Here is a 17,799-nt window from a genome sequence, read left to right on the forward strand (position 1 = left end):
GGCAAAGCGGGGCCCAAAGCCTGCTCTCCGTCCAGAAGAAACCAGGCTTCTCTTGAAGGCTTATCTGCTTAAATGCTCCCTGAACTCTTAACCCCCTCCTACTCTAGGTCCTAAGCGGGGAAACCTTCCTTTTGGGTTCCCAAAGCTGTGAACTGGGGTGAGAGAGGGTGAGATGGAAGATGATCCTTCAGATACTGGCCTGAGGTGTGGTGCTGGCCTCTGCGGTACCCCGGCATCTTCTCAGGTACTTCATTCCGTGGAAGCCTGGGGCAGCGATGGGTCCCAGCTAATCATGGCCTTGGGGAAACAAGGCCCAGCCCCTGCTTTTGCTGTTTAAAGGAGAAATAATCATCTTAAACCTATCACACAAATCATCAGCATTTATTTCCTGGGTCCTAGGTGTCACTTATCTTGGTAGAAAGGGCAAAGAGTTAATCAGAGAGTTTTGAGCACAAGATCCCTTCGCTAAAAATGGATCTGTGAAGCTCCATGAGGGAACCTCAGAGCTGCATAGATGGTCAAAGAGTTTAACTTACAATGGCTTCCAAAATAAAAGGTAAATTGTCAGCTCCCTCCCTCTCTGCTGAGAAAAGGTTTAAAGTTTCTAAAAAGTTTAAAAGTGCTTCTTAAAAAAGGGATAAGAAGGTCCTGACACAGAAGGCTGGCTGGGTTGGAGAAGAGGAGGCAGAGCTAGAATGTGGTCCCTGCCCCAGCTGTTCACCCAGGTGGCAGGACCCAGCCCCCGAGTCCCAGCACCTGCTGAACACATAACATCCTGTGGTTACAGTGTCTTGAAAGTGTACCCGGGCAAGTGAGGAGGTGGTGGGAGCGTGGAGCCTGGGGGTGTGGGCAGAGGGCCTTCCCAGGGTAGGGGCCACGGGAGCCTCTGGGGCTGCCTTTCAGTCTGGCCTGGCTTGCCTGGAACACATTGCTCAGAGGAAAGGCTGCTGGGCCAGTGCCAGGGCTTTCCGTCCACGGCGCGTCACTCTTCCAGCCTCCTCGGGCAAGGTCATGTTCAAGATGACGTGGTCCCATCGCTGCTCTTGGGCTGGTTGCTACCTTCCTTGTCTGGGGTGCCCACCTCCGCCTGTCCTTCTGCAGAGGAGAGAGAAAGGAGCACATACACAAACGTAATGCATAGAAAGAGGTCCAGAGGGGCCCAGCCACAGCAGTAACAGTGGATAAGCCCTGGGGAGCAGGACAGGATTGGGGGGTAGTAGCTAAAGGGAACTTTAGCCTAGTCTGTAACATTTTAATTTCTACAAAGAAAACGTGCATGTGCTGTTACTAGTATAATTAAAGTGAAGAAAAGACCAGGATCATGGCTGGATGCTTGTAGCTGGGGAGGGTCAGGATATTTGTGTGGGGTGTCTAGAGTCCCAGCATGTGCTCAGCAAACGGTAGTTCTTGTAAGACAGAGAAGGGCATCAGGAGATGCCAGCCCAGGGGAGCACCAGGGGTGGCCTGCAGCAGGGGCTGGGGTGGAGCCCGTCGCTGTTTCACTGTGCTGTGTCCCCACCAGACCACCCCCATCTCCCTCTCTGGCCTCTGTCTTTGCACCCTTAGGCTAAGCCTTTCACGTGACTAGGGAGACACTACCCTGCGCCCAGATCCTGAGGCTGCAGACTGGCAAGTACTTTCCATGCAGTCATACAGCAGCCTGGAGGCGTGATGAGGGTCCTGATACGACTCGGATGAGCAAAACAAGGCTCACAGAGGTGAACCGAGTTGCCTGAGGGCCAAACAGTGGAGGGAGCAGTGTCCCTTCCGCTAACCGGAAGGCTGCCGCCTGAAGGAGCGCTCTCTAGGGCTCGTAAAGACCCATCACTGACACCGCCTCATTCTGCCCTGGTAGCTGGCTTCAGAGGTGGGGTTAGTGGTAGTGAGGGGTGCAGGGAGAACTTGGACACCTGTGCCTCAGGTCACCTCCTATCATGGGGCAGGGCCTGTAGCAAAGGCCGGGTCCCAGAGGGTCCTGGCCCACTGGAAGCCTGACTAATGAGACTGCACTTCAGGCAGATTCCCCAGTCTGTGATGCCCTATTTGGTCCGAAGCCTCCCGTCCTGGCGAGCAAGAATATTTTCGTTAAATTCTGCAGTAACTGCCGCTCTGCCGTTTCCTTGCTGTGGGACCTCAGGCAACTTATTTAATCTCTCCAAGCCTCTGCTTCCTGATCTATGAAGTGAGGATGATGACATCCCTGCCCCTCTGTGGTCACCTGGCACGTGGGACAGCTCAGCCAGGGGCAAGGCTTCTTCTGTGCAGGTCCCAGCTCTCTTCTGGCCCACAGAGAGGTCCCCAAGCATTTTCCTCTCCAACCAGCACCCCTGGGACTCCCTCGGGGCAGTTTCAGAGCATGATTCAGAAAGTTTCCCGGTCCCGTGCTGCCAAGCAGTGCGTTCGTATTCCTTCATGCCCTGCTGGTTGTTTATGTTTCATTATTCGGCCAAGTAAGGAAACGTTTGTGCTCCCCGCGTAAGGAAACATCAGAGAAGACAAAGGTTCGCACACAAAGGGCATGGGGAGCGTTAACACACAGGACTTGGGGAGGCCTGGCCGCCAGGCCTCAGGACAGGGCAAGGCTGTGGCCCCCTCCTCCCCTGCCTGGGCTCCGCCTCAGTTTCCCGGGAGCTTTAGGCAAACAGAAGTTCCAGGGCCTGCAGAATCAGAACCTGTATTCCCCGTACTCCCACTCCCTCGGTGAGTCCGCTGGACTGAGCACGGCTCGCAGACGTGCCAGTGGAAGCTGCTCATTGCAGGGCCTACTGGAAGGCTCCTCGGCCAGTCACTCTGGCCTGCACTGCGCCAGGAGCACCTCACTGCCTTGCGGTGAGCACTACTCCTTCCTCAGGTCCCCTTTTAACTGTCCGTCACCCTGGCAGACAGCTGCCAGGACACCAGGTACCTCAGGGATCTCGAATCAGACGGGGGTGGGAGCAGGCATTAGAGGGCCTGGGCAGGTGGATGAGTGGCTACACTGAGTTGAAGGAGATAGAAAACCGTTCACCAGAACAGACGCAGATGGCCTGGCAGCAGGCCTGGCGTGGCAGCTGGGCGTGCTGGTCAGTGAACAGCCATTGACTAGGCACCTCTGCCGGGTGCCAAACGCCACCAGGCACCGAGGGCCCAGGATGCGGATCCCAGAGGAGAGGCCCTGTGCTCAGGGGGCTGTGGAGGCGGCCAAGAGAAGAGGCGCCTCCCCTGCCAGAGAGGGGAATGACGGCTTCTCAGCAGAGTGGTCTGGGCCTCTAAGAAAGAGGAAAAGCCAGCCTGGCAAGGGGAGGGCAGGCAGGACCAGACAGAGGGAGAGTACGGCAAGGCCCATCAGGGACTTTCAGGAAATGAAGTCCCTTCCTCAGGCTGGACCAGAGGCGCAGGGGAGAAAGATGGGAGCAGAGGCTGGAGAGGAGCAAGGGTGAGATCCGGGGAGGCTCCCACGCCTGGTGAGGAGTTCAGGCCGCAGGACAAGGGAGGGCTGACAGACCGCTGACGGGACGGCACGGGGAGGGAGGGTGGGGTTCCTGGGGGAGCCAGGACTGGTGAGGGATGTTCTAGCAGAGGAAACCGTGAGATGAAGTGGGGTGGACGCAGGGGCAGAAGCACGATGGGACAGGGGATTTAAATGAACCCTGCTGGCAGCTGTCCAGCAGGAGGGTTGGGGCGGGGATGGATCAGGGAGGCCCGGGCAGAGACCGCTGGGGTGCTGGGAGTGGCCTGAGCCAGGTGGTGGCTGTGGGGACAGGGAGAAGCGGAGGGACTGGGGAGGGACCTTGGAGGAGAACTGACAGGGCCTGTGGGTGGACGGGGAGGCTGAGGGGAAAGGGAAGCACCGGGATGCCTGGCCAGAGGGTCCTCACGGCCTGAGACACTGGCACCCTCTAGCCTAGGGAGTGGCTGCCCTCTGCCACTGACCGTGGGCCTGGGGCCTGATTTAAATGCAGTTTCTTCTCTGAGAAAGAGGGGGCAGGCTAGGACTTAAGAGGCCAGTCCCGGAGCCCAGAAGAGGGTCTCCCACCAGGAGTGCTTGAACCCGAGAGTACCCATGGGTTCTGACCTGCACCCTCAAGGGCTAGCTCGCCCATGTCGCCAGCCAGCTTCCGTACGCTTACGGCCTCGGAGTCTCCCTGGATGTCAGGGACTGCGTTCCGGCGGCCCGTCCGGTCACAGGAGATGAAGTCCGAGTAGGAGGACTCGACCTCCATCATGCCTGTCGCATCGCTCTTCAGGCCTGTGGGGACAAGGGCAGGAGCGCAGAGGTGAACCCTGGTGCATCCTGCACAGGGGACTCAGCTTGGGGCCCAGCACTGATGTCTTTTGACAAACCGACAGTTATTGCCTTGCTCGTTGACAACAAAACAGAAAGCACAGAAAAGTAGAAAGAACAAAATAAGTCATGCATAATTTTATACCCCAAAGGCCACCACCGTTTTAAAGAACATCTTTTGTGTTTTCTCTAAGTAAAGTTCATGATAACTATCTATACATTTATCAACACCACGTACCAGGCACTGGCTAGGGGCCACAGATGCAGCAACGAACAAGTCAGCCGTGGTCCTTGCCCTCAGGGAGCTGACAGTCTACTGGGTCATTTAGCGTAATTACCTAATACCTAAGTAATTACCACAGTGCCCCAGACTTCCAGGGAGAAGGCAGGGTACCAGAGTGACTACCAGGGCCTGACCAAGGCTTGGGGGTCAGGAAGTGACATTTTAGTCAAGAACCTAGTAGGAATAGATAGACAAGGAGTCTAGACAAGGAGTGAGGGGAAGAGCACGTATGAAGGCTCTGTGGAGCAAAGGCACAGTGGGATGGAAGAAACGTAAGTGCCGTGGGCTGGGGAACTGTGGGAGAGGGGCCGAGAGGATGCTGCTGAGTTGGGCAGGGGCCCAATCACATCTTCAATTTGGTCCCTGAGGGGTTGAGGCTCATGAATGTTCAGATTAGTATTTTCAAAGATGACTCTGGCACCTAAGGTGAGCAGACCTGAGTGGGGGCCAGCTAGGGGGCTCCTGCAAAAATTCAGGTGTGAGAAGATGGTGGGTGAAGCAGGGATGGAAGAAGGTATTGCATGCAAAGAGAAATCAAAAGAAAGGGGGAGTAGCAGTACTCATATGAGACAAAACAGACTTTAAAATAAAGGCTGTTATAAGAGACAAAGAAGGAAGGACACTACATAATGATCAAGGGGTCAGTCCAAGAAGAATACATAAGAACTGTAAATATGTATGCACCCAACATAGGAGTACCTCAATATATCAGGCAAATACTAACAATCATAAAGGGAGAAATCGACAGTAACACGATAGTGGGGGATTGGAACATCCCACTTTCATCAGTGGACAGATCATCCAGACAGAAAATCAATAAAGAAACACAGGCCTTAAATGACACATTAGACCAGATGGACTTAATTGATATTTATAGAGCATTCCATCCAAAAGCAGCAGAATATACATTCTTCTCAAGTGCACATGGAACATGCTCCAGGACTGACCACATGCTGGGCCACAAAGTGAGCCTCGGTAAATTTAAGAAAAGTGAAATCATATCAAGCATCTTTTCCGACCACAATGCTATGAGATTAGAAATAAACTACAAGAAAAAAACTGTAAAAAACACAAACATGTGGAGGCTACACAATATGCTACTGAACGACCAATGGATCACTGAAGAAATCAAACAGGAAATCAAAAAATACTTAGAGAAAAATGAAAATGAAAGCACAATGATCCAAAACCTATGGGATGCAGCAAAAGCAGTTCTAAGAGGGAAGTTTATAGCAATACAATCCTACCTCAAGAAACAAGAAAAATCTCAAATAAACAACCTAACCTTACACCTAAAGCAACTAGAAAAAGAAGAACAAATAAAACCTACAGTTAGTAGAAGGAAAGAAATCATAAAGATCAGAGCAGAAATAAATGAAACTGAGACAAAGAAAACAATATGAAACTAAAAGCTGGTCCTTTGAAAAGATAAACAAAATCGATAAACCTTTAGCCAGACTCATCAAGAAGAAAAGGGAGAGGACTCAAATCAATAAAATTAGAAATAAAAAAGGAGAAGTTACAACCGACACCACAGAAATACAAAGGATCTTAAAAGATTACTAACAGGGACTTCCCTGGTGGTCCAGTAAGACTCCGTGTCCCCAGTGCAGGGGGCCCGGGTTCGATCCCTGGTGAGGGAACTAGATCCCACATGCATGTTGCAACAGAGAAGCCCACATGCCACAACTAAACATGCCACAACAAAGATCCCGCATGCTGCAACTAAGACCCAGTACAGTCTAAAAAAGAAAGAAAAGGACTACTACAAGCAACTGTATGCCAATAAAACAGACAACCTGGAAGAAATGTACAAATTCTTAGAAAGATACAATCTCCCAAGACTGAACCAGGAAGAAATAGAAAATATGAACAGACCCATCACAAGTACTGAAATTGAAACTGTGATTAAAGAACTCCCAACAAACAAAAGTCCAGGACCCAATGGCTTCACAGATGAATTCATTCAAACATTTAGAGAAGAGCTAACACCTGTCCTTCTGAAACTGTTCCACAAAACTGCAGAGGAAGGAAAACTCCCAAACTCATTCTGTGAGGCCACTATCACCCTGATACCAAAACCAGACAAAGATACCACAAAAAAAGAGAAAATTACAGGGCAATACCATTAATGAACACAGACATAAAATTGCTCAACAGACACTTCCCTGGTGGCGCAGTGGTTAAGAATCTGCCTGCCAACACAGGGGACATGGGTTCGAGCCCTGGTCCGGGGAGATCCCACATGCTGTGGAGCAACTAAGCCCATGTGCCACAACTACTGAGCCTGCACTCTGGAGCCCACGAGCCACAAATACTGAAGCCCACCAGCCTAGAGCCTGTGCTCCGCAACAAAGAGAAGCCACTGCTTGCTGCAACTAGAGAAAGCTCGCACGCAGCACGAAGACCCAGTGCAGCAAAATACAAACAAACAAACAAACGAACAAACCACCTCAACAAAATACTAGCAATCTGAATCCAACAATACATTAAAAGGATCATACACCATGATCAAGTGGGATTTATCCCAGGGATGCAAGGATTTTTCAATATCAGCAAACCAATCAATGTGATAACACCACATCAACAAACTGAAGAATAAAAATCATATGATCATCTCAATAGATGCAGAAAAAGCTTTTAACGAAATTCAACACCCATTTATGATAAAAAAAAAACTCTCCAGAAAGTGGGCTTAGAGGGAACATACCTCAACATAATAAAGCCATATATGACAAACCTACAGCTAACATCATACTCAACAGTGAAAAGCTAAAAGTATCTCCTCTAAGACCAGGAACAAGAAAGGATGTCCACTCTTGCCACTTTTATTCAACACAGTTTTGGAAGTCCAAGCTACAGCAATCAGAGAAGAAAAAGAAATAAAAGGAATCCAAATTGGAAAAGAGGAGGTAAAACTGTCACTGTTTGCAGATGACATGATACTATACATAGAAAATCCTAAAGACACTACCAGAAAACTACTAGAGCTCATCAATGAATTTGGTACAGTTGCAGGTTACCAAATTAACACACAGAAATCTGTTGCATTTCTATGCACTAACAATGAAAGATCAGGAAGAGAAATTCAAGAAATAATCCCATTTACCACTGCATCAAAAAGAATAAAATACCTAGGAATAAACCTACCTATGGAGACAAAAGACCTGTACTCCGAAAACTATAAGATGCTGATGAAAGAAATCAAAGACAACACAAACAGATGGAAAGATATACCGTGTTCTTGGATTGGAAGAATCAATACTATCAAAATGACTATACTACCCAAGGCAATCTACAGATTCAATGAAATCCCTATCAAATCACCAATGGCATTTTTCACACAACTAGAACAAAAAATCTTAAAATTTGTATGGAGACACAAAAGACCCCGAATAGCCAAGGCAATCGTGAGAAAGAAAAACCAGGCTCCCTGACTTCGGACTATACTACAAAGCTATAGGCATCAAAACAGTATGGTACTGGCACAGAAATAGAAATATAGATCAATGGAACAGGATAGAAAGCCCAGAAATAAACCCACGCACCTGTGGTCAATTAATCTACAACAAAGGAAGCAAGACTATACAATGGAGGAAAGACAATCTCTTCAATAAATGGTGCTGGGAAAACTGGACAGCTACATGTAAACACATGAAATTAGAATACTCTATAACACTGTACACAGACATAAACTCAAAATGGATTAAAGACCTAAATTTGAGACCAGATGCTGTAAAACTCTTAGAGGAAAACATAGGCAGAACACTCTCTGGCATAAATCGCAGCAATATCTTTTTTGATCCATCTCCCAGAGTAATGGAAATAAAAACAAAAATAAATGGGATCTAATTAAATTCAAAAGCTTTTGCACAGCAAAGGAAACCATAAACAAAATGAAAAGACAACCCACAGAATGGGAGAAAATATCTGCAAATGATGTCACCGACAAGGGATTAGTTTCCAAGATTTACAAACAGCTCATGCGGCCTAATATCATCAAAACAAACAACCCCATCAAAAAATGGGCAGAAGATCTAAGTAGACACTTCTCCAAAGAAGACATACAGATGAAGAGGCACATGAAAAGATGTTCAACATCGCTAATTATTAGAGAAATGCAAATCAAAACTATAATGAGATATCACCTCACACCAGTCAGAACGGCTATCATCAAAAAATCCACAAACAACAAATGCTGGAGAGGGTGTGGAGAGAAGTGAACCCTCCTACACTGTTGGTGGGAATGTAAATTAGTGCAGCCACTATGGAAAACAGTATGGAGGTTCCTTAACAAACTAAAAATTGATCTACCATATGATCCTGCAATCCCACTCCTGGGCATGTACCCGGAGAAAGACATGGTCTGAAAGGATACATGCACCCCAGTATTCACTGCAGCACTGTTGACAATAGCCAAGACATGGAAGCAACCTAAATGCCCATTGACAGAAGAATGGATAAAGAAGATATGGTACATATATACAATGGAATATTACTCAGCCGTTAAAAAGAATGAAATAATGCCATTTGCAACAACATGGATGGACCTAGAGATTGTCATACTGAGTGAAGGAAGTCAGACAGAGAAAGAGAAATATCATATGATATCACTTATATGCAAATCAAAAAAGATACAAATGAACTTATTTATAAAACAGAAACAGACTCACAGATTTAGAGAACGAGCTTATGGTTACCAGGGGGGAAGGGTGGGGAAGAGGAATAGTTAGGGTGTTTGAGATTGACGTGTACACACTGCTATATTTAAAATGGATAGGACTTCCCTGGTGGCGCAGTGGTTAAGAATCTGCCTGCCAATGTAGGGGACACGGGTTTGAGCCCTGGTCCGGGAAGATCCCACATGCCATGGAGCAACTAAGCCCGTGTGCCACAACTACTGAGCCTGTGTTCTAGAGCCCGCAAGCCACAACTACTGAGCCTGCGTGCCACAACTACTGAAGCCTGTGCACCTAGAGCCCATGCTCCACAACAAGAGAAGCCACCGCAATAAGAAGGCCGCACACCGCAACAAAGAGTAGCCCTGGCTTGCTGCAACTAGAGAAAGCCCGCGCGGAGCAACAAAGACCCAACGCAGCCAAAAAAATAATAAATAAATAAAACCTTACTTAAAAAAAAAAAAACAATTGTGCTGAAAATGGATAACCAACAAGGACCTATTGTACAGCACAGGGAACTCTGCTCAATATTCTCTAACAACCTAACTGGGAAAAGAATCTGAAAAAAACAGATACATGTATATGTATAACTGAATCACTTTGTTGTACACCTAAAACTAACACAACATTGTTAATCAACTATACTCCAATATAAAATAAAAAGTTAAGAAAAAAAACAAAGATGGTGGGTGAAGGAAGGAGGTGGTGACGGACAGACACATTCTAGATGTAATCTGGAGGGTGAATCACCAGGACTTGGTGTTTGGCTGATGGGGAAGTGAGCTTTCTGACATGAATAAGTAGGTGGATGGAGGATGGTTCATGAGATGGGGGATGGATTGGGAGGAAAGACAGGAAATTAGGAGTTACTGCTACAGAGATGGTGGTTAATAGCCCTGCTGGTTGATTTTACAGCTGAGAGAGAAAAGAAGAGAACCACATATATAAAGAAGAGCCATATACATGTAAAAAAGGATTTGTGAGATCATACTATGGTACACTGTATTTTATAGCTTACTGTTTGAAACTCCCTAAAACATGTCATGAAGGTTCCCTCTAGATGATTTTTGTATATGCACCATGATATATTTGATGAGTCCCCTAGAAATGAACATGGAGGCACTTTCCCATTTTCCATCACTATGGACAGCACTAGGTCTTTATGTAAATATTTGTGCCTATGTCTAATTATTTCCTTAGAGTGTATTCCTAGAAGTAGAATTGCTAAGCTAAAGGGAAGGGTGAAATAATATTTAAGACACATTATTTTGATACATTTCCAAGTTGCTTTCCTGAATGACATAATGGTATTTATAATAACAGAAAAAGATGAGGAAATAAAACATAAATTCAGTTCTGTTCCTATTTATATTCCCACCAGCAGCCTGTAAGATTGCCGGTTTATCTGCACCCTTGTCAACAATGGGTATTGCTATTATATATATATATATTTTTTAAAGGCTAATCTGCTAGGGGAATACGAGTATCTCTCTTTGAGCACCTATGATTTCCTGAAGGCAATCAAATCACACAAGTCAGGCCGTGGACTCTGGCCACTTGGCACACCCTGAGTTAGCGAGGGATGGGGGGGGGTCTAAGCCACTGGCTTGACCAGGAGCTCACAGTCCTCTAGGTGAGATGGGCCCAGCCAATTCCAGTTTTAGACACCCGTAGGTAAATGCCAATGCTCTTTATAGTATGAGGATGTTTACTGCACATCCTAGGTCAGTGATAGGGAAGCTCCCAAATGTCCCTCAAAAGGCTAGGCATTAAACGAATTATAAAATATTCACAAAAAAATACCCTGCACCAGATGGACCTGTACTGATGGCAAAGTGTCTGAGATAAACTGTTAATTGCAAAATGCAGGTTGCAAAACAACACCTTAAAGAAAACCCAGTTTCAACTCATACAACTCAACAACAAAAAAACAACCCAATCAAAAAATGGGCAGAAAACCTAAATAGACATTTCTACAAAGAAGACATACAGATGGCCAATAGGCACGTGAGAAGATGCTCAACGTTGCTAATTATTAGAGAAATGGAAATCAAAACTACAATGAGGTACCACCTCACACCAGTCAGCATGGCTATCATTAAAAAGTCAACAAATAACAAATGCTGGAGAGGGTGTGGAGAAAGGGAACCCTCCTACACTGTTGGTGGGAAAGTAAGTTGGTGCAGCCACTATGGAGAACAGTATGGAGGTTCCTCAGAAAATTAATATGATCCATATGATACAGCAATCCCTCTCCTGTGCATATATCCAGACAAAACTATAATTCAAAAAGATGCATGCACCCTTATGTTCATAGCAGCACTATTCACAATAGCCAAGACATGGAAACAACCTAAATGTCCATTGACAGATGAATGGATAAAGAAGATGTGGTACATATATACAATGGAATATTACTCAGCCATAAAAAGAATGAAATAATGCCATTTGCAGCAACATGGATGCAACTAGAGATTATCATACTAAGTGAAATAAGTCAGAAGGACAAATACCATATGATATCACTTATATGCAGAATCTAAAATATGACACAAATGAACCTATCTATGAAACAGAAGCATAGAGAACAGACTGGTGGTTGGCAAGGGGGAGGGATGGAGTGGGAGGCTGCGGTTAGCACATGTAAGCTATTATATACAGAATGGATAGACAACAAGGTCCTACTGTATAGCACAGGGAACTATATTCGTTATCCTATGATAAACCATAATGGGAAAGAATATGAAAAAAGAATGTATGTATAACTGAATCACTTTGCTGTACAGCAGAAATTAATACAACATTGTAAGTCTATACTTCAATTGAAAGAAAGAAAGAAGACCCAGTTACTATGGGGAAAGACAGCAGATACGAGAAAAAAAAACCTTGCCAAGTGTGGTACTTTGTGTCTAAGGGAAACTTTCACTTCTAAGACTAAATTTTTATAATGGTAGTTTTTTGGGTTTTTTTTTGCGGTACGCGGGCCTCTCACTGCTGTGGCCTCTCCCATTGCGGAGCACAGGCTCCGGACGCGCAGGCTCAGTGGCCACGGCTCACGGGCCCAGCCGCTCCGTGGCATGTGGTATCTTCCCGGACCGGGGCACGAACTCATGTTCCCTGCATCGGCAGGCAGACCCTCAACCACTGCGCCACCAGGGAAGCCCTTATAATGGTAGTTTTTATAAGCCCAAGTTATTGTGCGACGCTTTCAGAAAGTAACTGACATTGGCAGGAAGCAGCTGGAAAGCAGCCAGGGTGGGGCTCAGTAACGAGTGTGTGTGCGTGTGTGCGCGTGCGTGTGCACACACGCGCGTTGTGTGAAAAGTGGGGCTAGCCACTATGGAGGGCTGGACCACATCTCCCCGCAACACCTAGCTCAGGAGAGACACCTAAAGAATAAACTAGGGGCGCTCAAAGATCAGACAGGGGAGACAGGGAGGCGGCCTGTAGTAGACAGAAAAGAACAGGAGACGTGACCTTGTGCTATGAACCTAGCTCTGCCACCAGACCCTGAGCAAGACTGCCCCTCTCTGGGCCTCCGTTTCCAGGTCTGTAAAATAGAATAAAGGCGGGGCCAGAATTTGGTTCAAGGCAGCCCCCCCCCAGCTCCAGCAGGGGGCACACCCAGCCTATCTTTCTAAGCTGACTTGAGAGAAAGAAGTTGCCCTGGTTGTTTCCGGCTCTTTCTCAGCAAAAAGAACTCTGAACTCTCTGAAGTCCCAGAGGTGGTTCTTCTGTAGGTCACAGAAGTTTCACTTCTACACTCTCCCTCTGCGGAAACTGCTCAAAGCTTGAGAACAGGGCAGTGACCTGTTGCAATAACAGCAGTAACACAGAATAAAAATTATGATGACAGTTCTAACAATAATCGTAAAGGTAACACTTATCAAGTCATCATGTTTTCCATACCTCGCTTACTAAATTGCCACAGCAGCCTCTGAGGTCTGCGAGGTGAGTTTATAACCACGACTTGGGAAGGTCTCAGGCGGACCCATACCTGCCGGTGGGAAGGAGACACTGGGCAGGCCACGCCAGCCCCCGGGCCCCTTCTCCTCAGTCCTTTTCCTCCAACTAGGCCGTTGGCTCCATGAGAACTGGTATTCCTGTCTGGATTTTCACCAGACCAGACTGAAAGGCCTAATCCTGGCAGCTAATAACCATATGCTTCTGGCTGCTCCATCCTCAGATTCTCAACCAGGGCCTGGCAAAGAACAGGTACTAAATAATTACTTGCCAAATTAAACCTGCATCTCTCTGTCTACCTATCTGTCTACCTTCCCTCCATCCCTCTTCCCCTATCTGTGGAAACCATAAAGTGACTCACTCCTTTGGCCAGTGGGAAAGGCCTCTGTCCGCTATAGATGGCTGTGCTGATGTTCTGGTCCAGGATCTCTAGCATCTGACACTGGGGATGGATGGAGTTACAGGCTCCATCTAAAAGGCCAGCTTCCTGCTGGAACCGACACCCTGGGGCTTTGGCTCCTGCCCTCACCTGGCTGACCTTACAGGCTGCCCAGGGTAGGAAGCTGACTTTCCTGGCTTCGAGAGGGAAGCGTACCAAGCTCAAAGGCCAATGCTGCAAAAAACCAACCGTGGCCAGTGTGCTCCGGCTGCCATCCCTATCCCCCCAGAGAAGACCAATTCCAAAGACAGGTCTGGGGGTGGGGTGTGTCTGGGGAGTTCTCTGACACACAGCACAAGCACACGGTTTCGTTTTTCTTCAACATTTGTATTCTTCCCTTACTCTCTGCTCTTAAAGTCAACAGCAAGTGGGGAAATACAAGAAAGAATCCTCAGAGTTGGAAACTGCATCAGAAAACGGTAATTCTCAGACTCTGTTAAGGAGAGTACGAACGCCAGGACCGCTCTGAGGAGTGACTTAACATGATACATCAAGAAATCTCACCTTTTTTCATATCCTTGAGCTTATAATACTTTCTTCTAAGAACGTAATCCATGTTGTGCATGAGGATAAATGTTCAAAGATGTTCATCACAGTATTACTTGTAATAGTCAAAAACTAAAGACACCAAAATGAGCTCCTAAGTGGGCATGTCACAGGTCCTAAACGGACAATAGAGAAATATATACATATTTAACTGATTTGTATCTAAATGAAATACCATTCAGGTATTAAAATGTTTGTGAAGTTTTTAAGAGACTGGGAAATAGACTGTTCACACAGATTGTTAAATGAAGAATCTCAATGATATGATCACATATCAATATTATTTAATTAAATTATGAATGATTTTTAAATTTTCTGTGGTTTTTTTTTCAGTGAAAAAATTCACTTTATTTTTAAATTATTTCATTTTTGAATATGTGTGTGTATGGTATGAAACTCAAGAAGTATGAAAGGAGGGACTTCCCTGGTGGCACAGTGGTTAAGAATCCGCCTGCCAATGCAGGGGACATGGGTTCGAGCCCTGGTCCGGGAAGATCCCACACACCACGGAGCAACTAAGCCCGTGCGCCACAACTACTGAGCCTGCGCTCTAGAGCCCGCGAGCCACAATGACTGAGCCCGCGTGCCACAACTACTAAGCCCGTGCGCCTAGAGCCTGTGCTCTGCAACAAGAGAAGCCACCACAATGAGAACCCTGAGCACCACAACGAAGAGTAGCCCCCGCTCGCCACAACTAGAGAAAGCCCACTCACAGCAACGAAGATCCAACGCAGGCAAAAAAAAAATATATATATATATATGAAAGGAAAAAGAGTAAGAGCTCAGTGGCCTCCTTGGACTCAGACACCTTCCCCCCACCAGGCAAGCACCTTCTTGTGTCCTCCCAAGATAATCCAGGCAACGAACATATTCCCTCCTGCCCTCCCTTCCTTCCTTCTTCTTTTATTTAAAACAAAAGTTGTTTTCCGTCTCGCTTTTTTCACTCAAAAATACTTCCTGGAAACAATTCCAGATCATCCTGAAGCCACTGCAGCACTGATTATATAAAAACTCTAGAAACAAACCCAAAGTCCTTATACTACAAGATAACTTTATTTTTTTAATTGGTTGCGTGGTGTCTGCTGTCTCACTGATTTCTTGAGTGATAAACTTTGGGGTTGTTTCCATAAAAGTAGAATTGCCACATTAAAGGGTATGTAAATTTAAAAAGTTGAATAGAGCCAAATTTCCCCCACAGCGGTTAATTCCCATTGGACACATGTGAGGAGCACCCTGCGGCACCACATTCTCATCAACAGTCTTTCCCCCCGTCTGAACGGTGAGAAGAGTCCCCCGCTGTTTCAGCTTGTACTGCTCCTGTGTGTGCAACTGAGCATCTTTCCACGTGTATTTCCTTTTCTGCGCATTGTTTATTCAAATCCTTTTGCCCATTTTTCTCTTAGATCGTAGCCCTTCTTCTTATTGATTTGTAGGAGTTATTTATGTATCAATATTAAGACAATTAGTCTTTTGCCTTAAGAGGCGTTACAAGTATTTTTTACTTGTTATTTATTCTCTGACTTTATCGCTGACGTTTCTCCGCATGCACACTTTTTCTGTTCTTGTAGTCAAACTGATCCGTATTTTACTTTTCGGTTTCCTGCTTCTGGATCATACTTGGAAATGTCTTCCCCATTCTGAGATTAGTAAAGAATCCTCTCTTGCTTATTTGTTGTACTTTCATGGCTTTATTTTTCATATGTAAAACTTTGATTGATCTGAAATTTATTTGCTATGAGGCATGAGTTAGAGATCGACCTTAATTAATTTTTTCCACTTATCTCAAAACCATTTGTGGAATCATCAAACTGAAAGGGTTCCCCGAGCTCATGGAGACAAGCCTCTCATTAATAGCTCGGGAAAGTGAGGTTCAGAAAGGGAGAGGGACTTGCCCAAAGTTCTTGATCCAGGAGTCCGACCTCCTGGTCCAGAGCTCTTCCTCCCACACCTTACTGCACCCCCGGGAGTCCCCAGCAACAGGACAAATCTCTCAGGGGGTGTGCGGTTGGAAGGAGGCATCTAGTGCTGGCGTGCAGCCCGGCGTCCCTGTTTACTAGCTTGGAGACCTTGGACAACTGCCTTCATTTTTCTGGATCCCAGTTTCCTCCTCGGCAACGTGGGGGGTCACAATAACACCTCCTGCTCAGGGGGCTCTTGTGAAGGCAATGGGACAATGTGCTCGGAAAGAGTCTGACAAGATGTGTGGAAAGGAAGAGGCGTGCGATTAATAAGTCATTACTATGGTCCATTCTCACCGGGTGACTTATGAGTAAAACTGTCCTACTGACACTTTCTTTCAGCTTCTTTGTTCTTACTCTGTTTAGTGGTGCATAGAAGGCCAAAACTTACACTTCTTTCTTCTGTGCTTTACGGTGCTGAGTGAATATAAGTTCCACAAAAGTGGCGCCCTGGCTGACATGTGTACTGCTATATCCGAAAGGCCTAGCACAGAGTTGAAGCCCAATGAATATTTAATGAATGACTAAATAATAGAAGATGGTCTAGATTCCAGGGGAGAGCACAGGCTGTGCAGCCCTGCATTATAACAGTGGCCAAGAGGTCTGGCTCAATCTCCTTTTCCCCATCTGAATAATAAGGTTGAAATATGATCTCTAAATCTCTTCCAGTCCAGACATTTCATTCATTCATTCATTCGCTCACTGTTTACTGAGCACTTTTTATATGCCAGGCACTATGCCAGGTATGGGGTACACACTGGAGACTAAAAAGACATTTACAATGTGATAACAGAAAAAGGCACTGGAAATCAAAACTACAATGAGGTATCACCTCACACCAGTCAGCATGGCCATCATCAAAAACCCCACAAATAATAAATGCTGGAGAGGGTGTGGAGAAAAGGGAACCCTCCTACACTGTTGCTAGGAATGTAAGTTGGTGCAGCCACTGTGGAAAACAGTATGGAGGTTCCTCTGAAAACTAAAAACAGAACTACCATATGATCCAGCAATCCCACTCCTGGGCATATATCCAGATAAAACTATAATTCAAAAAGATATATATACCCTTATGTTCATAGCAGCACTATTCACAATAGCCAAGACATGGAAACAACCTAAGTGTCCACTGACAGATGAATGGATAAAGAAGATGTGGTACATGTATACAACGGAATACTACTCAGCCATAAAAAAGAATGAAATAATGCCATTGGCAGCAACATGGATGAACCCAGAGATTATCATACTAAGAGAAGTAAATCTGACAGAGAAAAATACCATATGATATCACTTATATGTGGAATCTAAAATAATGATACAAATGAACTTATTTACGAAACAGAAATAGACGCACAGGCACAGAAAACAAACTTATGGTTTCCAAAGGGAAAAGGGGCGGAGGAATACATTTGGGATTAATAGGTACGCACTACTATACATAAAATAGATAACCAACTAGGACCTACTGTATAGCACAGGGAACTATATTCAGTATCCTGTAAAATACTATAATGGAAAAGAATCTGAAAAAGAACACACACACACACACACATATATATGTATGACTGAATCATTTTGCTGTATACCTGCAATACTGTAATTCAACTATACTTCAATTAAAAAAAGAGAGAGAGAGAGAGAGAGAGAGCGAGAGAGAGAGAGAG

The 17,799-nt window shown here is 45.8% G+C and overlaps 1 protein-coding gene across 3 annotated transcripts in view; it reads right to left on the bottom strand.

Moving 5' to 3' along the window:
- Positions 1-362: 362 nt before the first annotated feature.
- Positions 363-17,799, bottom strand: part of PKIG (cAMP-dependent protein kinase inhibitor gamma) — a 99,478-nt gene continuing 82,041 nt past the window's right edge. For all 3 annotated transcript variants that reach the window (XM_024746829.1, XM_024746830.1, XM_024746828.1), the window contains 2 exons: positions 4,055-4,228; positions 363-1,095 (listed from right to left, as the gene is read on the bottom strand). In XM_024746829.1, the coding sequence (XP_024602597.1) occupies positions 1,016-1,095; positions 4,055-4,205 (231 nt within the window). In that variant the 5' untranslated portion in view covers positions 4,206-4,228 and the 3' untranslated portion in view covers positions 363-1,015. The remainder of the gene's footprint in view (positions 1,096-4,054; positions 4,229-17,799) is intronic.

The sequence above is a fragment of the Neophocaena asiaeorientalis genome, unplaced genomic scaffold (genome assembly GCF_003031525.2).
Source record: "Neophocaena asiaeorientalis asiaeorientalis breed wild unplaced genomic scaffold, Neophocaena_asiaeorientalis_V1.1 scaffold132, whole genome shotgun sequence".
Lineage (NCBI taxonomy): Eukaryota > Metazoa > Chordata > Mammalia > Artiodactyla > Phocoenidae > Neophocaena > Neophocaena asiaeorientalis.